At 37.0% G+C, this 23,854-nt stretch overlaps 1 protein-coding gene across 1 annotated transcript; it reads left to right on the top strand.

Annotated features, from left to right (window-relative positions):
* The first annotated feature begins 696 nt into the window (after positions 1 to 696).
* On the top strand, positions 697 to 21,980 carry egf (epidermal growth factor). The gene is made up of 23 exons (XM_026182486.1): positions 697 to 1,313; positions 3,647 to 3,846; positions 4,655 to 4,836; positions 5,362 to 5,589; positions 5,725 to 5,927; positions 6,024 to 6,137; positions 6,924 to 7,046; positions 8,823 to 8,945; positions 9,639 to 9,764; positions 9,933 to 10,069; positions 10,334 to 10,482; positions 10,712 to 10,816; positions 12,512 to 12,735; positions 13,099 to 13,266; positions 13,430 to 13,579; positions 13,660 to 13,785; positions 13,873 to 13,989; positions 14,548 to 14,670; positions 14,854 to 15,016; positions 16,805 to 16,969; positions 18,334 to 18,436; positions 19,500 to 19,596; positions 19,724 to 21,980. The coding sequence occupies exons 1-23, from the start codon at positions 1,187 to 1,189 to the stop codon at positions 19,852 to 19,854; spliced, it is 3,384 nt and encodes a 1,127-aa protein (XP_026038271.1). The 5' UTR covers positions 697 to 1,186; the 3' UTR covers positions 19,855 to 21,980.
* Positions 21,981 to 23,854: the final 1,874 nt, after the last annotated feature.

The raw sequence follows: 23,854 nt of genomic DNA, 5'->3' as shown, positions 1-23,854 counted from the left end.
ACACTCTCACCGTGTCCCAGATACTGTTTCTACTTGATGATTCATAGCTATGTGTCACTGTCATCCAACACACTGTCACCTGAAGAGTAATTATGAACATTAGACTTTTATTCTTACCTCCCAGGGTGAAATTGTGGGAAAAGGTCAGTGCCCTTCAGTGTGTTTGTCTGGGGACAAGGCAACTTTCTCAGCATTATAAATCATACTGCTGCTCTTTAGTGAGGACGTTGTTCCTGACAATGTCCTAGTCATGCTGGGTATGAATAGAGGTTGTAGTTCCTGGCCTCTGTTAATTGTCATGCTGGGCAAGAGGAGGACAAACAATTTAAGGATAATCTGCTCTCTTCCACCGTTCTCTATAAATTACTCATTCTGCTCATTCCTTCTGGGAGCCAGAAGAACTTCGAGAGATGACAGTATAACACACTGACTCTTCATTCACACACACAGGACACAAAACAGAGGACCTACTGTGTATGCGGCATGTGTAAATTGCACTCGTACTGTATGTATGCCATTTAAGAAAGACTCAAAAATACCAAAGGTTGATTTAGTTCCTTAATAAATGACAAATTCAGTATTGTAAGATTCTGTCTGACAACTTTCCATGCAACATCTGTCTCCTTGTCTCTGCCTACCTCCATCTTAAACAGATATCTATCTACATTCACAAAGCACACATGTAAGGGGGTGGGGAGAAAGCTAATAAGTTGTTATCATGTGGGACCTTTTTTCGTCCCTGCCTCATTTCTTGAATATCCCACATTCTGTTGGAGCACTGAACTGCAAATTCTAGAAGATCGTGCACCATTGCTGGACTTGCATGTGCAAAATTTACCATGGGGGTGTTAGGAATTTCAATCTTTGCTTCCAAAACAGACTGGCAGCCCAGGGGCCCAAAGTAGGGACTGAGCAGGATCCAAACATTTTTTTTCTGGGTTCAACACTGCACTGACAGCATTACCCCCTTATTCTCTATCTCAGTAGGGTTTTGCATTCCCTTTAGTGTGACATCCACGGGTATGTAAAGCTCCACTCTCTTACTAGCTTTAAAGCATTAGACAAAGGATGCTAAGAGTCCACAAACCTACAGTACGTAATCCTGGAGAATTTTTGTGGGCCAGTGCTGATAGTGGGAATGCTTGAGAAAGAGTGAAGAAGACCAGCAGGGACAAAGTGCAGGATTATGCCCGAGGCAATGATAACAGTAATATTGATCTATTTTATGATGCAAACCGCTGGAGCCTTGCTGCTCGGTACGACATGTTGGGATGAGCACCTATTGCAAGCAGGGAGCAACAGCAGCTGTACGGGTGAGTATGAAACCTCTCCTAACCAACAGTCCCAACTGACCGTACTGGAAGAAGTAATGTTGAAGTGTACTGCTGTCTGTGTGGTCTTTTCACTTCAAAACAAAGATTTCTAAAATACATATCATGATAGAAAATGAACTAGCTTAGATTTAAAGACAGATATTACAAATACATATTTATTTAATATTAAAAAGTGTGATTGTTCACTGTATAACACTTTGTGTCCTAAAAATTAGTGAAATTAGTGTCTTGGGTTGTAATTTCAGTTACACAAGTTCTTCTGTACTCCACATGGATATAAAGCATTCATGCAACAGCTGCTATTCAGTACTGGAATGATGCTTAGTTTAAAAAAAAATGTAATCAAGTAGAACCAAACATGTTGCTTGCATTAAACATGCTACAGTAAGCGGTACAGCAAAGTGAACTTGGCAGACTTGGCACTGTACTAAGCCAGACTGTGTTTGTGTGGGTGTATCTCAGGTTGAGTTTTTGTGGAGTACCACAGAGACGTTACTTCAAAAATACAAATGGTGATGACCAAAAAAACCACATCTCAGCAGGACATAAAATATTAAGTGCAGTACCGTGATTTTCATCCAAAAAATAATAACACTCCTGTCTACCAAACAGAAGTCAGCTACAGAACATCATGCGCTGATCTGGCAGCACAGCTTTTTAGGAATACACGTGCAAAGCAGAGTCATAACAGGACCTTTTCACCTGAGCTACATAAATCTGTTGCCCAAACACTGTGCATGAAACTAGAAACTATGTTCTACTACACTACATATTCCTTAAATATCATCACTGTTTTCAGCGTGTATTTGGGGATGCTAATAGAGGTATGTGATATGGCTGCAATCGTTTAAATGGTAACTTTAATTTATTTTGTGTGGTAAAACAAAATGTATGGCATGACCTTCAAGCAATAATATAATAGTATTATTATTATAGCATTTTTTTAGTTAATATAATTAATTAATTAATAATTAAATACCTAGTCATTATTGATTCAACAGGACTGCAAATCCAGTGCTACCATATAATACTAGCACCTCAGCTAAAATCAAATATGTGACAAGATCTTTCAACAATTTCATGTTATAGTGTATATTGTTATTTAGCCCAATCATTTTAGTTACTGTATAGTGATGTTTATTGCAGAGTTAACAATTCTTTTTTTCATATTCTTGCATTTCTTTGTTTTTATAGGTAACTAGTCTGTAACTATGTGAACTGAATTATCATCTGAAATGCCATTAAATACATGTTACATCAATGCAAAATAGTAAATCAATGAAGAATTGATGAATTGTAGTATATTTTGTGTTAGAGTTCACAAATAAGTCCAAGTGACAAAGCTGAGTCAAGAATCATACTGACCTTCCAGTGAACTTGTCAATCAGTGATTCAGCAGGATGCATCCTAGCAACTCATTAGCAATGGCAGACATTTCATTATGTTGTTTGTCTGGTTTTGCTCATTGTTTTCTTCATTCCACAGAGTTAAGAGTGGCGTCTATGGTTGCATATGACAGTGTCATTACCTTGCCAATGTCATTGCTCACTCCAAGAGTAAAAAAAGAAAGTTTAGTTCTAGGACAGCTACATTTATCTGACAACAAATGCACAGCAATCATCCAATATACAAAATCAGAATATGTAGAAATATCATTGTTGATCATAACTTCCCAGCAGAATCCCAGAGTGATGTTGTGACCTGAATCAAAAACCTTTTAGAGGACACTAACTGCCTTCCCCTTCATTCATTGCAGAGTATTGTCAGAGTCAAAGGAAAAAGCAAAAGCTATTTGTTGCTAAGGGATGAGGTTTTACACAGAGGCAGCTGTGGTTGCCTTGAACTTCCCATTGCAGGGATGAATAGGTTTTTTTAAATCAAATAATGTGCCAAATTGAACGACAACAGCAGCGACACAAAGAGGGGGGCAGGAGCTATTGAAACGTCAAATGCTGCCATAGTTACCTATATATACTGTGGATTTATTTGGTTAAGATAAGAAAGTAAATATGCTCATTCACTGTGAAAATTATAAAAAAATTTAAAATGTGGCGTGATTTGTGACTTTTTTGTGAATTTCCTATTAATTAAAAATGCTAAATGTTTGCAATTATATAATTTTTATATTTTATATAATGGCATTTTAGTCTGTTATTGTAAACCTCACAGAATCATTAGTCACTAAATCTAAATATTGTTGAGTCATTATACAACTGTGTTTACTTAAGATATTATTTTTACAGAAGTAAGGCGTTCAAATGATCTTCACTGTAAATTTTTAACTTTAATAACGTGTGTAATGATTTGCTAAGCTTCACAGCCTTTCCTGATATTTGGCCATGGTAAAGCTATTCATCGGATGGGCCTTAATGGCAAGAATCACAGAAGGCTTGTGCCTGGCGTCGGAAGCTCTATCCTGCTTGACTTTCATTTCAAAGAACAGAGAGTTTACTGGGTTGACAGGCACACTGGGGTCATCTACAAAGCATCTGTGAAAGGAGCACACAAACAGGTGATTATGTAACTGCGCCCAAGTGTAAGTGGACTTTTTCTCTGTTTGATTGTTTTCCTGTGTGTGTAACTTATTAGTGAAAGCCTTTTTATTTCCATGCTAGACTAAAAGGGTGTGCACCATTTTATTACAAATTGCTGAATTATAAAATGACAGGTTATTTTGCAAGTTTTAAAACATTTTACGTACTACTACTTAGTATATCCTTTGGATGACAACACAAGAAAATTTGATATTTAAATTATTTTTGTGTTTTGTCTTAATTTACAAGTAGATTCCATAACAATGTTAAGATACAAAACTACCAAATATTTGCATAAAACTACTTATAATGTGCTCACAGTCTGACCAACGTTTCACACACTTTAGAAAAGTCACTCTAAAAATCCCAACAAACACATTTTTTAAACCAGTAAAATAAACAACAGCAGACCTATTTTCCTTAATTTTTGTAAGTATAATGGAAGTAACGTGATCTGCTTTATATGTGCTTTTCTGAATCATTTTTGATCTTCTAACAAAGAAACTTCCAAGGTCCCCAATAGTGTGAAATGTCAAAGTATGGAATACACCGCTAATAAGACTTAATACCCCCAAAGCTAACCAGCAGCTTAGGATCACTTTTAATGATTTAGGAATTTTTAATAACCTAATTAGTACAGCATCTAATTTGGAGGCTTTTAAAAGATCTTTCAGAAACTGTAATTACCATAATTAAATTGTTTAATGTTAATGTTATCCTGCATTGTTCTGGAAACTTTCAGAGCCGCAGATTTAAAATGATTAATTATGAATGCTTCTTTTGCAGAAACTGTATTCATATGACAAACACATCTCTGGCCTCGCAGTGGACTGGATTTGGAACAGCGTATACTGGACAAGTGGAGAAAAGGGGGAAGTAAAGAGAATCGATATAAATGGGAAGAAACAGAGGACTCTTTTAAGACACTTGACCCAGCCCAATTCTATAAGCGTTGACCCCTCTAATAGGTAATCTATGCAGATGTCATAATGACAGCAGTTTTTTGTTTTGTTTGCTGTTTTTCATTTGATCCTTCCGATACTATATGGAAGGATCAAATGATATAAAAATTGACTGACTGACTCTCATATACCTCTGATCAAGGACAGCAGTAGGAATTTACTTCCCTTCAGTTTGGCCTGATGGATAAGCAACACTGAATAATTTCATTTAAAAACATTTTTCATGATTAAAAAGTGCCAAGAGCATATTTAAATTGCTTTTTACATAACTTATTATCGTACACTTCTCTCAGGCTTTAATTCAATTGGGCTACAGTTTATTAAGCATTACCAAAAATGAGTTTGAGGCAAAAGAATTATGAGTCTCCTGATTTGGCAGGCTTAACATATGAGGAAATGTCTAAGCAGTGCCCTTACTGGAAGCAACTAAGTTTCCATATTTCATAACAGATGCAAAGCTAACTTCAGAAAAAAATATTTTGGAAAGGCTCATTGCAAAACCTTTTTTCCCCCAAAACATGCATATTGCAGGTTTCTGTTTTGGTTATCTGGGGGGATGTCTCCAAGTATCCAAAGGTCTGATGTCACAGGACAGATGAAAATTACACTAATTAAGATAACTGAACAACTGAGAGCACTGTCGATTGACCGAGTAGACAAAAGACTGTTCTGGGTTCAGTTTGGGCCACAAGGAGAAAGTGCCATTGCCTCTTGTGATTACAATGGGAACGCCCTACACACCATGAATCTTCCACTTCAGTGAGTATTTAGTAAAAATACAATTTGTTACTCATCCTTTAACTTTGTTAATAAAGAAAATGTAGATCAGAGTGTTGATGTAAATGATCAAATAAGCCAGTCGAAAGCCACTCATTATGTCTTCTTTTTTATCAGGTCTCATTCAGTTGGAATATCTGTTTTTCTGGAGCACATATACTACACCGATTCTGAGTCTCGGGTTATAAAACAAGTAAACAAGTACACTGGTGGAGAGCCACATGTTGTTAACATAAAACAAATGGGTAAACCTCCAGTTGATATCAAGATCGTGCATCCACTTAATCAGCCAACAGCAGACCCGCTATCACCATTTCCAGGTTACAGCTCAACATTATCATACATTTAAAGTTCTTCTTAGTTAAATGAATTGTGTTTATATTCTAGATAATGTATCAAGCAATCACTTCCAACAGGTTGTGATGACCAAGGTGGCAACTGTGTTAACGTCTGTTCCAGTTTGGCAGACCAAGGCGTTTGTCAGTGCAGTGAAGGTTTTGTTCTCAGTATGGAAGGCACTTACTGTAAAGGTTGGTATTAAAATAAGAAGGCAGTTACAAATACACCAGCAAAAACACATTTTTACTTTAGTCAGAATAACACTGGAAGCTACTTTAATCAGCTAAGAATAGGAAAAGAAGGATACTAGACACTGAACAGTAGAAGACTTCCTGATCTGATGACATTAGTAGGGTCAGAATTTGGGATAAATAACATGAAAGCCAACATAGAGTCATCCTGTCTTCTATCAGTGTTCAAGGCTGTGGATGGTGTAACAGCATTGGGGATATTTTCTTGGTGTTCTTTGGTCCTTAGTACCAACTTCATTGTTCAAACACCATTGACCATCTCTATTCCTGTATGACCACAATGTACCCAACTTCTGATGGCTGCTTCTAGCAAGATAATGTAACATGTCACAAAGCTCAAATCATCTCAAATCAGTTTCATAAACATTACCATTCAGTTCAGCTGAAAGCCCACTACAGTCACCAGTCTCAATTTAGAAGAGCACCTTTAGGATGTGGTGGATTGGGAGACTGGCATCGTGGATGTGCAGCCAACAGATCTGCAACAACTGAATGATGGTATCATGATAGCATGGCCCAAATTCTCTGAGAAAGCATGTTGTTGAATCTGTGCCACGAATACTTAAGGCACGTCTGAAGCCCAAAGGGGCCAAACCTAGTACTAGCAGGGATCACTGTTACAGGGGACAGCCACAATTAAAAGGACTTATATATAAAGCACAGAAAACATAAATATTAGCATCTACTTGCAAAAAATATTACCATCTTTGTCTGTGTGTACCATAGATGTAAATGAATGTGCCCACTGGAATCATGGCTGCTCGCTTGGTTGTGAGAACATTCCTGGATCTTATTTCTGTACCTGTCCTAAAGGATATGCCCTCTTACCAGACAGGAAAACATGCCAAGGTAAAGTATAACTATGTTTATAATATCAATATAGCTTTGTCATGTGTTTTACAGTGAAAATAGAAAAAAAAAACAAGTAAAATGTATATTCAAGATCTGAACATGACTAAAGCTTGGGTTGCAGATCTTCTTTGTGCTGCTGTCAAAGCTGGCATTTATCTACCAGATACTACTTTGACCCTAGAAGGCTTGAGGGTCACAGGCCTCAAGACAGACTAGATATATGTGAGCTGACAATTGTGTGTTAGGTCACTTGGGTCAAAACAAAACACTGAAACTTTGTCCAACTTCTAAACATTTAAGAGCACTGAGACGATCAGGTAGAACAAAGGACATCACGATAACGCGATTATTTTTGGCTTTCAGCTAAAAGTTCATTTGTCAAGGTCATGTATAAGAAATAATTATTTAGTTAAATAAACTTGGATTTTATTTTATTAAATTTTATTTTTACTTGTATGTAATTTTGACTTAAATTTGATGATTTTTTGACATTTTTTCAAACATTTATAGTTTCTGTTTTTTTAATTTCAAGATATAGTAAAACTTTTTTTTAAAAAGTATATTTTTATAGTCAGATCATAATCTCTTTTCTACTCTCACAGCAATATGCTCAAGACAACAGGAAAAGTTCACAGACAATGAGATTAGATGATGAGGTGACATTTGCAGTAGGGAACATATCTGGTCAGCAGCTTTGTCTTTCTAAGCTGCTTAGCTGACAACCTTTGCCAAGGTCCAGTATGAAACAAACATAGAGCCAAGCAGCAGGTTAGACAATGGAGATTACAACAGAGTTTACTTGGTTGCACAGACGACAGAAGAACTGTAGTTATTTACCTACTTGAAGTGCCATTTTTAATTGTTTTATATAAAGACAAAAAAATGAAAAAGCAGTAGTTTTACCACATGCACTGTTGACATGGAGCGTTTCTGGCCTAACTGAAAGGTTTAATGGAAGACTATAAAAAGATCTGAAATAAATTTAGCCATGATAAGAAGAATAAACTATCCTATTGTTTACTGTACAAAACCTATATATGAAATAAACGCAGAAAAAACAGCAATAAAATATCACATTATACAATAAATGATAATGTTCTCAGTAAGATAAAACTTAAATGACTTGTGTTATGATTCACTTATGATGATGGCCACTTGTGTCCTCTGATACATCTTTACACGATTCATACTTTATTCTTATAATTCTGCAGCATAAATAAAACGATAGACACTTGAGTAAATGAGTAAATCATGTGTCTTATAATATAATACATAGAAAACTTAAATGTCACATTTATCTACTGCTTTTTAGTACTGGTACATACTCACCTCAGGATCTCTGGTACAGGAGACCCCATGTGCCTTTTAACTAGCATTACATCACCCTCAGTGTTTGGGTTTGACTTTCTTATCACACTTTCCACTATTTTGATAGGATTAGAGCTGACTTCATCAAAGGATTTTACCAGAACAGGGGCTAAGAAGCTTGCTGTCCATCCGGCTGATCCACAGTCTACTGGCCCAAAAATAGACTCAAGTCTATTTTATTTACATGGAGCATCACGTTGCCTTTATTGGCACTATGAATGACTGTAAAAAAATGTAATTAACTCACATCAGTTTGAGTTGAAGTTCATGTAATCTTTATGTTAATCTACATGAATCAAATCCATTTGATTTTTTTTCTTTGATTTTTTTAATTGTTATTTTATCGTTAAAAATCAAAGATTTCTTGTTTTTATTTTTGATAGAACTGTCTTTTTTCTATTACAGAAATCATACCATGTGAAAGGAATATGACAAAGTGCGGCAATGGGTGCCTGTCAACAGGAAATGGTGCTGTCTGTGTTTGCCCTGAGGGATCTATACTACAGGAGGATGGACAAACATGTACTGGTATGGCCAGTATTACACCACTTTGCCCCATGTTCCAATACTAAAATCTACCTTTTATTAAAAAATTATATAAATACACTTAGTAAAAAAAAATGTAGCGTTAATATTATTCTCATTTACAACACTAACCTTATAGTATATGGCTAACATACAGAGTATACACATACTGGATTCAGTTTCCCATTACGTTTACATTTTAACTATAGCATCGTAGTAAAAGAAAAGGAACAATAGCATGAATCTATCAACTGACTGAATGACAGTTTAATGGAACATATTGGTTGCTCATTTCCAAAAAACTAAGCAGCAGATACAGTGCCTACTTTGTGATTTGGAGCCAAGACTGTATAAATATTTCATGAATAAGAGTTGAGTTGATGTGGTCAAACTGAGGATAGATGGATCAAAGAGATGAATGTGCAACAGTGTAGTAACTGTTGTAATACTTTCAGTTTATTGTGGGCCAATATCTTGCATCAGTTTAGAATATAATAATTAAAATGATTAACTTTTTTATGCATATGATTTATTTTGCAATGGATAAACTGGATTACAGTGAAATCTGATGCCAGAACCAGTGTTGACACAACATAATTTTGTGTTAAGAGTAAATACTGCAACTAAGCAAAGGTCTGTTGAATTTTAACAAATTCATAAGCTTAGCTGTGCCCACATTGTTTTTCATGGTTCCAGGCTGTTCATCTGCAGATAGAGGAGGATGCAGTCAGCTCTGCAACCCTGTCACCCCTGTAAGCTGGGAGTGTGGCTGTCTGCCTGGCTACCAGCTCCACCAAGATGGCAAGCACTGCATTGCAACTGGTGAGTCAAACAATGGCATAGCAGATAGCTGAGCTACATGTGCCCACAAAGACACACACACCGTCTACCTTTTTGCATCTGTTTCCAATGCAAAAGTCAAAAAACACAAGGTGAAAGCTGCAGTGCATTTGACCACGAAACACTGTATTTTCTTATATTTTTCTTCAGGACCTCCATCTTATCTACTAGTTGCTAATCTAGTAGATGTCCGGAGAATTAACCCTGATGGCACTGTGGATCAAATCTTGGCAGAGGAGCCCAGAGGAATAATCGTAGCTTTAGACTATGACCCTGTCCAGAACAATGTAAGATGGAAAGCGTTCCAAGAGTATGAGTATAAGGTCGAATGACTCATTGTAATAGAATTGAGTTAAATCAGGAAATGATTTTGCTATGGATCTGCAGTGTCACCCAGTGGACAAGCACTGTAATGCATGCCCCTTACTATTACCTCATTATGCTTGTTTGGACAATGATCCACATGTTTTCCTTCCAGTTTATATTATATAATTATTCATATTTATATTATAAATGCAAGTATTCATAAATGATATATTTTGCATTTAAAGGTGTACTTTGCAAGTACAAGCCAGAAAACAATTGAGCGAGTTGACATAAAAGGTGGCCCAAGAAACATTCTCATCTCTGATGGTTTGGATTCACCAGAGGGGCTTGCAGTTGACTGGGTTCATCGCAAGATGTACTGGACGGATAAAAGGTGTGCAGTGTGTGTAAGAATTACACAATGAAAACAGTTTCTTCATACAGTGCTGGTCATTTGCTGTTAGTAGATGTTTGCTTTCTAGTTCTATTCAATTGTCTATCTAAAGTTTATCGTTTAGGTCACACCCAGCTTTCTTAATCTCTTTTAATCTGAATGAACTTCATCAGGAAATAACTGACACTGGGGAAATTAAACTTCTGCATGCACATATTTTGCCCCTCAGGCGGTCAACTGTTGATTGCAGTACTTTGGATGGACTTCACAGGGAAACTATTGTGAGAAAAGGTCTGGAAAAGCCAAGAGGAATCGCAGTTCATCCTCTTGCAAAGTGAGTATAGCCATATGCATCACTCTTTCACCAATACAATTGACTAAAGACTAATCAATAAACAACAAATACCACATTAATAATTACCAAGCAGTTTGATTAACTTTGACTAACACTCACCAGAGTCAGTTCATTAGGTACACCTTGCTATTGCCAGTTTGAACCCGATTTTTTACCCCCATTTGTCTTTAGAACTGCCTTGCCTCCTCATGGCACAGTTTTACCAAGCTGGAAGCACTAACCACAGATTTTGGTTCATATTGTTACAGTATGTTAGCATCATACACTTGCTACAGATTTGAATCTCCAATTTTACCACATCCCTAAGATGCTGTACTGGATGGACCATAGAAGTCATTGAGTACAATGAACTCAGTGTGTCAGGGTTCCTGGGTCGTTGACCCAGTGTTTTCAGTTTAGTCATGTTCTCTGTTTAGTTTCCATATGTACACATGTCCTGTTTTATGATGTCAGCCCTTTGTCAGTCTCTGCGCATTATGTTCTAGTTCCGCTTCCTGTGTCATTAGTCGGATTATGTTCAGCTGTGTACTCACCGGTCTCCAATCGTCATCATCATCAGTCAGGGTATTTAAGTCCTCAGTTTCCTTCTGTTCACCGTCTTGTCATTGATGTTGTCTACTTCGCACGTGTGTCCAGTCCAGCCAGCCAGTTCAGTCATTTCAGTCTGCCAGTCATCTTATGCTCTGCTCATCCGTCCTGCGTTTGGTTCCCTTCCTCTCATCCACACACGAAGCCCCTGACACATGAAAACTAGCATTAGAAGATGAGTATGCTGTGGTCATATAAGGAGCCACATGGCTAACAGCAAAAGATGTTGACAACAATGCTGAGTTGGTCCCAAAGTGCACCAAGAAAATACTACCCCACACCATTACACGACAAGCAGCTTGAATTGTTGCTACAAGGCAGGATGGATTCATGCTTTCATGCTGCTTACACTAAATTCTGACCATTCATCTGGCTGTAGCTGCATAAACCAAGACACCAGGTACTGTTTTCCAGTCTTCAGTTGCCCATTTTGTGGAGTAAATTGCATCTTTAATTTCATTTTTCACCCCTAGAGATGTTTGTGTGGGGAAATCCCAGAAAATGAAGAGTTTCTGAAACAATAAATATTAAATATTTACATTAAAAATTGGTTAAAGAGATATACCTAACAAAATGGATAGTGAGTATATAATCTCACAGTGATCTGGCCAATAAAGGTCATGTTTTAATGACATTTTAAACAAAATATTTTGTAACAATGAATATCACAAAAAGATATAGATGATTTGTATATACAGTGCTTAACAAATTTATTAGACCACCACCAAACTTAAATTATTAAATTATATCTTCAAATTTACTGTTTTACAAAAAAAGCATACAATGCAGTAAAGCACATCATTATTTTTTGAATAAGATGCCAAATTACAGTTATTTATTTGCATGCCTGAAAATTAGTTCTAGAGGTTGACTGTTATGCTTGAACAACTGAAGACTTCTCAGAGTAGTCCAGTTTGGGTTTAAAGACATGAATTCGGTTCAGTTTTTTCAGATTTCTAAAATATTTGTATTTTTGTTTTCTTTTTATCACAGATGGTCTAATAGAATTTGTTAAGCACTGTAAACAGGTGGTTTAATAACTTTGTGTACCACTTGCTCTCTATTTCTTTCTTTTAACTTTTTGAGGAAGTTATTCTGGACTGACATAGGGACCCATCCTGTGGTGGAATGTTCCTCCCTGGAAGGGAGAGACCGTGCTGTCATTGCTAGGACCAACCTTGTGTCGCCCACTGGCCTGACAATTGACTTCACAGAGGACCGAGTATTCTGGTGTGATCAGAGGAAAGGCACAATAGAGACTGCCGCCCTGGATGGTTCAGATCGACGAGTCCTGTCAAAGAACCAAGTAGGTGAGGTTTATGTGAAATGTATATATCTAAAAAAGCAGATATAAATGCATGGGGAATAAGAATTTCATTGTTGTAAAATGAATATGTAAGTTAATATATGATAAGTTACTCTAGGATATATGACAGATAATTAATACTAAGTATAACTGATATAGTACAGCTGTCCTACTAATCTTGACTCAAATGGCAAAAGTATACCTCTTCTTAAGTTAACTTTCTCATTCATAGCATCATCCACAATTCAAATGTGAGAAAATCCAGTTTAACCAGTATCACTGCATTTACAGCTGAACACAAGCGCCTCTCACCTGGAATCACTGAGTCAACTCAGATTTTCTTGCCGTCTGCCCTAATTTGTTCCAGGCCAACCTTTTGATCTTGCACTATTTGAAGACAGGCTCTGGATCTCTGATCAGGAACGCCACCAGCTGACCAGTGTGCATAAGCGGACTGGGAAAACATTGCAATGGATCCAAGGGAGCATGGTGCAACCAGCATCTATTGTTGTAGTTCATCCCCTTGCTAAGCCAGGTACAGAGGAACAACCATGATTACAATGATCTAAAAAAACAAGTGCCATGCATATTTAGATACATGCAGATTGGACACATGTGCCAATAACAAAAACAAGTGGCACACAGCATCCATCAGTTCTAAAGAATTCCTGGGCTTATACTTCTGTCCTGTTTTTTAGGGGCAGATATGTGCCTTCACCTGAAGGGAGGTTGTTCCCAGGTGTGTGAAAGCAAGATGGGTTTTGCCCACTGCTCTTGTTTCTCACACTATATCCTATCAGCTGATGGAAAAACTTGCTTGACTGTTGACGCTTCAAATGGAACAGCAGGTGATGTATCCTGTGTTCTTTTCTACACAGTGTAATGTGATGATAAATTTGAATGTTTTCTTTATGTATTAATTTTATAGAATATGGAAACAGTGGATCAGTTGATTTAACACCTCTGAAAAACAAAACATTTAATACTGCGAGCTTGCCACTGACAACTGATGTAAGCAGTCAGCCAACTTTCTTCACCGACAAAATGATTTCAGGTAACAGTGCACCTTGAAAGGCGTTCTATCCACTCAATATCTTGCCCAGCCTAAATGTTACGTTTGCATATGCCCCCTCTCTGTCAGACCAGAATGAGTGCTACTCACTCCGCTGCGATGTGAATGCACAATGCCTGCTGAATTCTGGTCACCCAAACTGTTTATGTCAAGAAGGTTTCACAGGTGATGGACAGTTATGTGTGGGTGAGTATACCTTCAATTATACTGGGAATATGCATTAGAGAGATGAGGTAACAGACCCTGAAATAAGCTTACGGGATTACATTTGATACAAGTGAGCTTTTTTTTAATCTCACCTACAGTAGCAGGGATCTAGCAGAACTGAGTTTTGGATTTTGAAATAAAATTCAGAGGTAGGGTTGCTCTGAAAGTAAAGGTAATGGTATTATTCAAGATAAGCCTTAATGGAAAAAGTCAAAATGTTCAAAAAGTCCTAAAACCATCCAGTAATTCCTCCTATCGTTTCCTTGCAGACCAGTTGAAGTGTTTTGAGATTATCAGCTGAGTTTGTTTGCAAAGTAGGAAGCATCGAAAAGACATAGTGTGGCAACTTTGTTAAATTAATAAAAACTTAACTTTTTTCACTGTACCAGGCCAGGTTATGGAGGATTTAAAAAAAACAAACAGTAATTACATTTTATTTAGCTAGTAAATAATGTCACAACATTTTTTCGAAGCTTATGATTCTTCTTATTTGGTAAAATTTTAGGTTACAACTTACTGCTCCTATTTTTGTCCTAGATATTGATGAGTGTAACCTGGGAATCTACAACTGTGACAAAAATGAAGAATGTCAAAACACTGCAGGGAAATACTACTGCAAGTGCCTGGCTGGATACTACAGCGATGGGCAGACATGTCAAGGTGATCGTTTCCTTTTGTTAACATATCCTGGGCCGTATTGGCACATTCTCATCGTCTATCATTATCTTATCTGTGAAATCAGATAGTTAATTTAGATTGAATACAGTGTTTATATGAACCATCTCTTTTAAGCAGTAGAAAATGAATCTAAGTTAATGAACTTATATCTTCAATTCTCTCTAGAGTTGGAGTCCACATCACCATGGGTGACACCTGGTACCTCTGCTGATGTTACCACCAAACGCCACAACGGAAATGCAGAGAGTTGTCCTGCAACCTATGAGACCTACTGTCTGTACCATGGTGTTTGCTTCTACTTTCCTGAATTGGACTCTTATGCCTGCAAGTAAATAAACCCGCTTGTCCTTCTACTTGACCCATGACCCCATCCCACCCCTCATAACTGTTTGTTTTTCAAAGAAGGTCTCACGATATTCATATTAGGGCTGTGCGATACCACATCATGTACAATACTGCAATTATAAATTATTACATGATATAAGTGTCAAATCATAATACCATTGTATTGGAGCAAAACTCTTTAAAATCCCCTAGTGTGCACAACAGGGAAACAAGACATGGCTTGTTTCCCACGGAGAGCAAGACTTAAACAACATCCAACAATACCTAGCAATTTGAAAAATATGAAATAAAACTGTTACAGTTTAAGGTGAAAACCAAAAAAGGTATCTTAAAAGAGGCAAAAACATACCATCAAGTATAACCTTACTACAAAGGAGTTGATATTAGCAACCTAAATGTAAACAAATGACTCAACCAATCTTTGCTGGTGCACTAACTAAGTGCACTCCATATGACAGGAAGAGCTGATGATGGATGGAAATAATGCAGTTACATGGTGGACATGCACGGCTTTAAGCAACTGGTTAAAAAGATCGACCCAAGACACAAAATACAACAAATATTCTTTGGTTTTATGCGACATTGTGCAGGGTGCTGAATAGTTACAAGGTTAAATTACTTTAATTATTGTTAAACTAAAGTGTTAAGCAGTGATTTTATAGTTTAACTTAAAATTTCCAAGCACCTCCATACTTGGCTACTTCTGTACTGTCGCTGCTATTTTACTATTATACTGCTGTTGGCGCCTTGCTTCAATAGGGTCTCTCTTTTTTTAAACAGAAATATGATTATGGCAAATTTTATTAAATATTGTAATATAAATATAATAATTATATAATCAAATATTTTCTCAAATATTCAGATATATTCATGCAGTCCCACTGTTAATTAAGACAAGAACACTTAGGTGAAAAGTATTTTATGACAGCTGACAAGCAGCAGGTGTCACTGTTGTTCCATGATTAAAGCCCACGCCTCACGAAAGTGTTTACAGCAGAGACAGTCTACTTCTGTCCATGAAGTATGCACTTCAAATCAGATCAACAAAAATGTAAATTATGAGTTCTAATGCACAGACTTAAAAATATTTCATAATTTCAGTGGAAAGCTGCAGATAATGTATACACATTTAATACAAATTATAATGAAAACGTATATTTAGCAACAAAAAAGAACAACTGCCTATGAGTGCCCAAACAGGTTGAAGAGTTGAAGAACCCCCAAGTGGTATCTGGTCTCTGAGATAGTGGGCAGAAATGTCAACCTGGCACTAGGTATGGATAAGATTGGCCCCAGGATGCTGACAGTTCTGCACACTTTTGGACCAGCTTGTCTGACCTTTTCAGTGATCTGTCGAGTTCTCGGGGGGTACCCTTGGCACACTGAGGGGGTAGCTGTTTTTTTTTCCCCTCCAGTGTTTTCCAATGATTCTCAGGATTATGAAGATCATTTGAAAAACAAAATAACTGAATTATTACTGAAGCCAGTCAATTCCATTTTTTCACTAACCTTATGTCATATAACTCCAAAACCTGTGACTGTAATCTTCCCTGTGTATCTGTTCTATGAAATCCAATCCAGTCTTTCAAAAACGACATTTAATTTGCCAAGGGAGCCCAAACATTTAAACACAAAACTAAGCAGTTGCTTAAGCAGTAACCATTTTTGAATTATAAAGTAACTGGATGTGTTTTAAACAAGTTTGTCTTAAAATATAAATTGTTTGCAGTTAACCAAAAATGATTCCTGGATATGATTTTTTGTCATGCAGTTGTGTATCAGGCTACATGGGGGAACGATGTCAGTTCAGTGACCTGGAATGGTTGGAGCTTCAGCGGGCTGAAAAGGAGAAGAAGAGGAACGTGGTCATTACAGCGTGCATGGTGGTCCTCGTTTCCTTGCTCTCTATCACAGCCTGTGTCACCTACTGCTATGGGTAAGAGAAAAAAGGGAAAAGGAGAAAAAGGAGGCAGCAAAAAGTAAAAGGGGAGAAAAAGGAAGGGAAAAGAATAGACAATGGGTAAAAAAAGAATAAGGACAATGGAAAAAAATAAAAAAGGAAGAAAGTAGGGAAATCAAAATGATCAAGATATGCTATTCGCTGTGAAAGGATCAAAAGTGACTTCCTAAAAAGAAAAACAAAAAACATCTATGAATATTTAACTATTTCCTCACTAAACATACTAAATATACTATTCAATTTGTATGGGTTTTATTAGACTGGTAAAAATGAGAATCATGTCTTCATCTTAAGGGACTATCATGCTTTTTCTAACTGATGGTCAAAAAATAGACCAGGGAGGACCTGCTGCTGTAATGAATGAGCTGACAGCATTTAGAGATGTCTATCAAACCCAAGATGCATGAGGCGTGTAATGCCGGTTTCTCAGTACGACAGCAGGGGGTCAGGGAGCACATCACACGTGGAACAAATGACAGCATGCAACAGTGGTTAGCTGAGTGAAGAGCACGCATAAACTACACACTGTGGCCCCTCCTCCTTTTTATTTCCACCTGAGATGTTTCTAAGTAGCTGATTTGTTTTATGGTTGTTTCGCTGGCTTATGGACAAGGCTGTTTGGCATTCTACACTCTTTTGACTTACAAAGCACACTACCTACTACATCCTAACGTTTACACTCTTGGTTCCTCTGTGGAAGTGGCACGCTTTCAATTACATGGTTCGTTTAGCTTGTTCTACAGCAATTACACATAAAAATAGGTCATTTCTCAGCTACAAAATGGAGCCGGTGAGGTATGACCCCAAAGGAAACGCTACATGGCCGCCAATAGCTCTGCCTTAAATTGCCTTCTGCACTTGACTGCAGGTGCACTTGTGCGGTTTTTGAGTTTGGTAGTTTGGTTTCCCCTGTAATAAACACACAGAGAGTACAGAATCACACTGTACACAAAGATAGAGTCTAAAGAAACAACTGAAACTTATGAGCACGTAGAGTAAATGCACACACGGCCTCCGGCTTGGTCTATCACAACATTCAGATGTATTATCTTTGGTCAACATTCAGGGGGTGAGATATGCAGAAAGCTAAGAAACAAACATTAAATAAATCAAATGTGGTGAAATTATTATTTTATAATGCAGTGATAAATGATGCTGTGAAGGGCAGTACACAGCACAGACACTCATTTCTCATCACGATGAATTTGAGTACACAACTTCTGTTATAACCTATATAAATCTTATTTAGGTACCTGACCTTTTATATTTCTGTGAGATAAACTCTCCATGTGTATATTATTCTATACATAACTTGTGCAGATTTTATATTTACTTTTCAGAACGAGAAAACGCTTCCACAAACAGCCATCAGTGGATAATGTGAGTGAGACCAGCATGACGGATGAGAGCATGTCAGAGACAACCACTACCACTGTTCCTCGGGTAAGGCCATTATTACAAAGCTCGGTCATTAATACATACAGTTTTTATGTCATGCAGTAATATAATACATCAATGTAACAAAAAGGACAGTTAAAATTATGTTGTTAATTCCATTATGTGGGCTTTTCAATTATTTGCCAGATGGGGAGAAAGAAAGAAAAAACAGTCAAACATGCCTTGCATTCTCCTTGATGTTGGACTGAAAAGAAGAGCTTGCGAGTGTGTCCTCATTAGGATACATACTAGGGCTGTGCGATATGATAAAATATAGCGGATGACGAAATTAAAACATCTATCGTTTCATATTATACGCTATCATTTGTGTAGATTGGTCAAACAGAAGGACGAGTCAAAACAAATCGAGGACCTTATTCCTAAACGATGGGCTACCTCTGTAGCATGGACATGGTTTGATTATGAAAAGTCTGACACCTACCAGAAAACTGCACTCTGCAAATTATGCCGCAAACCGGTCCCCACCACAGACTGGTGGGGACAGAAAATGCCGGCCGTTGCAACTTATATCTAAAAATATAGTTTCATGCATCGGTCGAAACACTTGACTCCAGGTACATGATGCCCAGCTGAAAACACTTAACACAAGTCGAGCACTATTTTGTGATATATACTGTTATCGGGGTGAGAAATGTCCTATATCGAGATATGAGATTTTGGTCATATCACACAGCCTAATACATACTTATGTCAGTGTATGGGACTGTAGCCTAGGGTTTAATTGTAATTATTTTACAAAGCATCTCAGATCAATGTAAAAGTAATGGAATGAGTGGTGTAACAAATTACTTTTTACGCAGAGTAAATATGTAATGGCAGTTCCCAGCAGTCATAACATTTTTGTTCGCTTTGAAAGTAACATTAAAGACTGCAGTTTAAATCCCAATGTCTTATCAGAATTATATGAAATGTTTCTCTTTGCAAGAGCAATTCATGTCCATCACTCACTCTGGGAGTAGGTAGGTAGGCTGCCCCCCCCCCCAAAGAAAAATGCATAAAACTTTTAATGTTTATAAAAACTCAAACGTCTTAATGTATAAATCTGCAGTTCTACATTGTGGCAGAAAATGGTGTTGAAGGGAAGGTAATTCCTGCCATGGGCTGTCCAAGGAGAGCTGTGTGTACATCCTGCTCTTCAGAAACAGGTACCTGAAACTTACATTATTCATATTATATATGTAAACAACTCCAGTGATTTTTCTAACTATAGTCTAAATTCATTCTTATACAAGTTTTTTTTTTACCAACTGCTTAATTCCGCATTTTTTCCAGGTGCCAATTCTGAAAGTGATGAGTCAGGAAAACTGTCCCAGCACAACAAAGGTTACGAGTGTTCCATGGTGTCTGCTGCTGCCACTGGAACAATGCAACCCACTGTGCACCTCTCAAGTCCATCACTGTAAAGCTGTACATCTTTTAAACCAACAACGTTACCCCAGACTTCGGGCCCAGAGTCATGGCTCAATGGAAACAGCGTACAATCAGCTGTTCAGCAATGAAACATTAAAAAAATAAAAGCTTTTAGAAATGTATACGTTTGTTTGAGAAGTCAAAAAATATCAAGCGCAAAGTTTAAAAACATAAAAATATCATCATTATAGTTTATGAGAAGAGTATGCCTCCTCAGATGAGTATGGCCGAGGCAGTTTAACAATAAAAAAATACTGACCATGTTTCTTAGCAAGGTGGTCCAGAACCAGCTTCAGTATTTCGGCACTGAGTCTCTGAGACTCTGCTGGAGGGATGGCATGTTGTTCCAACTGTAATATTGTTATCAGTGACATGTCGGTCTAAATAGTCCCCTTGGCATCAAATTAGGTTAAGACCTAGTGTCTATACAGGCCAAGGCATATAATTTTTACACTTGACTGATTCATCAAGCCATTCAGTGATCTGGGCGTTATAATTCTGAAAAAAGAATAACCCATACCGATCTGTGACACTTTCCTCTAAGGGGAAACGTGGATCTAAACCATGCTATTATTTTTTTTTCCACAACAAAACAAGAGCCACTGGATCCTCTCACTGCAAGTGTAAAGAGTTCAGGCATCATGCACTGAGATAAATCTTAGATAAAGAGCTACTCTTTTGTTTTTCTTTAGATATTACACCAGTACACAAGCATAAAGGTCATCAAATCTGAACTGTGAGCCACACCCTATTTACAGATGGCTTTCCCACTGATCTAAATGCAGTAATTACTTTGGTCGGTTCACACAGTAGTAAGTTCTGGAGTCTTTATGACCCTTTGCTGCAGATACTATGATTACAGCATTTCTGAATTACCCCAAATATTGTTTTGTGCATTAAGTTAAATGTTGAAACTTCAAAAAATAAATACATCTAATTGTTGTTCATCACATAGTATACAGGCTATGTGATAGATCAGAATAAACTCATCAGTGTCAGCTAACCAAAAGATCACTCATATTCTCCTTGCACTTGCAAAACTTTTGAGACTATTTCTATATTATCATGTTAATTTTAGTAAGTTCAGCGAGTTTTATATATTTTAGCTCTTTACATATTTTTGTGTTTGAAATGTTTAAGTCACTATAATTTGCTTTGCTCAGGCTCGCTGCTATGTAGAAAAGTTGTTTTTTCTTTTGTTCCTCCCATGTATCAACTGGTGTATATGCCTTTTTGCAGCCTTTTCATCAAATTATTAAATGTTTCATATAGGAGAGGGTTAAGGTTACTATTGCAGTTATATATGTGAACATTGTAAATTTCATTGACTTGAGGTAGTTATAGGAGAAATGAACAGTAACTGTTAGCTATTTTTTACAGTAAAAGGACAGTGCTGCATTTTTTCTTATAGAGTATTAGTGTATTTGAGGTTTTCCCATCAGTGTGTTGTATTTTGACATCCAGCTGTCTCAGTTTCAGTGCAGCAGGCTTCATGATCACATAATTTCAAGATTTAAGCAAAAAAACGGACATTGAGCTCCTTTTGATATAAATAACTAATGTGTCACAGTACAAAGAACTGCCATGTAACTGCCATGACACTGCACCACTAAACAACCCTTAATTGTGATCATTTTAAATATTTTATTTTGATTATTTTTACATTAAACTGTGGTTATTTTTGTCTAAATTTTATGATTCCATGATTTATATTCTAAGAAATAAGAGGGCAATAAACTCAAATGGGCTGAATGGTCAATAAATTAAAGTTGAATGTGGAAAGGGATGATATCTTATCTTCTTTACAGTTAGAGGCAACTCTCTTCTTTGCAGAGTTTATAATTAAAAACAGAGAAAAACACTGCTGAACGACTGACTGATATATACTGTGGTTTGGAAAGGGAAGGTATTTTAGGATTTATGTTCATTTTTTTAGATTCTAATTAGTATAAAAAAGAAAAAGAATAAAATGCAGTCATTATGTTAACAGACCAACATTCAACATTTTCATTAAAACTGTACCTAACTCGGATTGCATATTATTTTCAGCAGCTATGGGCTATAACTGGAATTAGAAATTTGCAAGATGAAACTTGCTTTTTTTTTTTTTTTTTATCAATAAAGGCATATTTAAATAAATGTACACTGTGTCAATAACTTCCTTTAGCACTGACATTTATTTGTATTTGTTTTTATAGCAAAACACACATGACATAATTTCCTCTCCACTGAAAGACTATTTTGGCCATTCTGTCTTTCTGTTACACCCCATCACTGTCATCATTCTTCTTTGAAGGCCTTCTGTGGTCCATTGATGGTGCTTTTCTATCCTCCACCAAATCTAATGCTCTAGTGATGTCGGCGCGAATGCCGCCACCCTTCACCATCCCTCCATCTGTCTATTTCTATTTCTACCTCTATCTCAGTCTGCAAGTCTGTCTCAAGGTTGACTGGGAATTGTTAATAGACGGACCCACAGCCTCTTTGTTTCAAGGCAATGGCAGAAAACAAAGCACTTCAACTCAAAAACCATCAGGGGCCACATCGATATTGATTTTCGTGGCAAGACACACTTATCTATATATTGGGCTCCATTAGGGCTGACAGATAGGTTAGGCCACCACTCTAAACAGCAGCAGATCAGTGTTCAAGTAAAGATGAAATTGGGCCGAGTGTCAATTTATCTTGTATTACTTCTGAATTGGGGCAACAGGGGGCAATCGAGTCACTGACACTGTAAGTAACAGAAGATGCAAGGGACTCGTTTTTGTATCGCTTTAGGAATAAACAATGCTTCACAATACATATAAATACATTTTTAATGATATTTCTTCATAGATTTGTATTTTTTCCTATCCAAAATAAAATGATTGTGAATTAATTGGAGTATGTTCCACAGGTTTGTACATCAAGTTAATGCAGTGGTGTATAGCAAAGGCAACAGCAACACAGTTTAGCTTACTGTAACAGAGAAAAAGCAGGCACCAATGTGAGCATAATAAGGGAAATGCTATACCAATGCTAACTACTTGCATAGGCTCCAAGGTGTCAGGCTACACCACAGCTGATTTACACCACCTTATAAATAAAATAGCATCTTGAGACTGTCATGTCATCAACAGGGATGTTGTAGTAATGGATAATTTATTAATTCTGTGGCAAATTTGTATTTCACCTACTACATTGCCTATGCAAGTGTCCAACACTGTTGCCAGCATTTATAATCAAGCTGGCTTTATTGACACCAAGTTGTAGTTACATTTCTAGGAAGGTCACTGCAGGTTAGAACATTAATACTGGGTCACAGAGAGGTATCCACCACACAATAATAACCCTAAAAAGACAATGATGCTGGAGACACCTATGCAAAAAAGGGTCCAAGACCCAAAAATGAGCAAACAGGTGAAACTCCCCAAATTTCAAAATCAATACCTGTTCCTCGTGGAAGTAGGATTAACTCCTTAGATTGCTAAAAGTGACAAAGCCCACCAAGCTGATGCACACGCTGTAGCAGTCTTATTCAGCAGCCTAGCCAAAGCTACTTGCACACTTCTAGCTTAACTCATCAATGGCAAAATTCAGAACTCAACACTCACACAACACAGAGATTTCAAACTGGAAACCTGAAGACACAATTATGTTGTTTAATCCATCAGAAAGCTACATTTCTCAAAAGAGAGGTCTTAAAGAAGAGAAAAAGTTACACTAATTTTACTTACTTAACTAGATACACTGCACTGTGTTATTCTCAAGTCATTAGCTGTGAACACTTTTAAGTTTCAAGTTTATGTTTTGTCCACACTTGTTAAGTAATGAAATGTCATCGATTGTATCCACTGATAGCCAATGACAAGAAGCCAAAAACCCCCCAAAACATCTGATGCTTACTTTACTTTTTTGAATTTAAAACCTGTTATCCAAAACCCCATATCTAATTAAAACTGTACAAATAGAACATAGCATTTGTTATCTTTGTACAGAAGAGAGTCCAGA

This window comes from Astatotilapia calliptera, chromosome 2 (assembly GCF_900246225.1).
Source record: "Astatotilapia calliptera chromosome 2, fAstCal1.2, whole genome shotgun sequence".
NCBI lineage: Eukaryota > Metazoa > Chordata > Actinopteri > Cichliformes > Cichlidae > Astatotilapia > Astatotilapia calliptera.
This window is presented reverse-complemented; position numbering and strand designations above follow the sequence as displayed.

Excerpts from the sequence above, each read along its gene's own strand:
- egf (XM_026182486.1), top strand. The coding sequence starts at position 1,187 with ATGCCCGAGGCAATGATAACAGTAATATTGATCTATTTTATGATGCAA. Across the intron at positions 13,786-13,872 it reads CACCGACAAAATGATTTCAG|ACCAGAATGAGTGCTACTCA; the intron begins GTAACAGTGCAC and ends CCTCTCTGTCAG. Across the intron at positions 18,437-19,499 it reads CCACTACCACTGTTCCTCGG|TTCTACATTGTGGCAGAAAA; the intron begins GTAAGGCCATTA and ends ATAAATCTGCAG.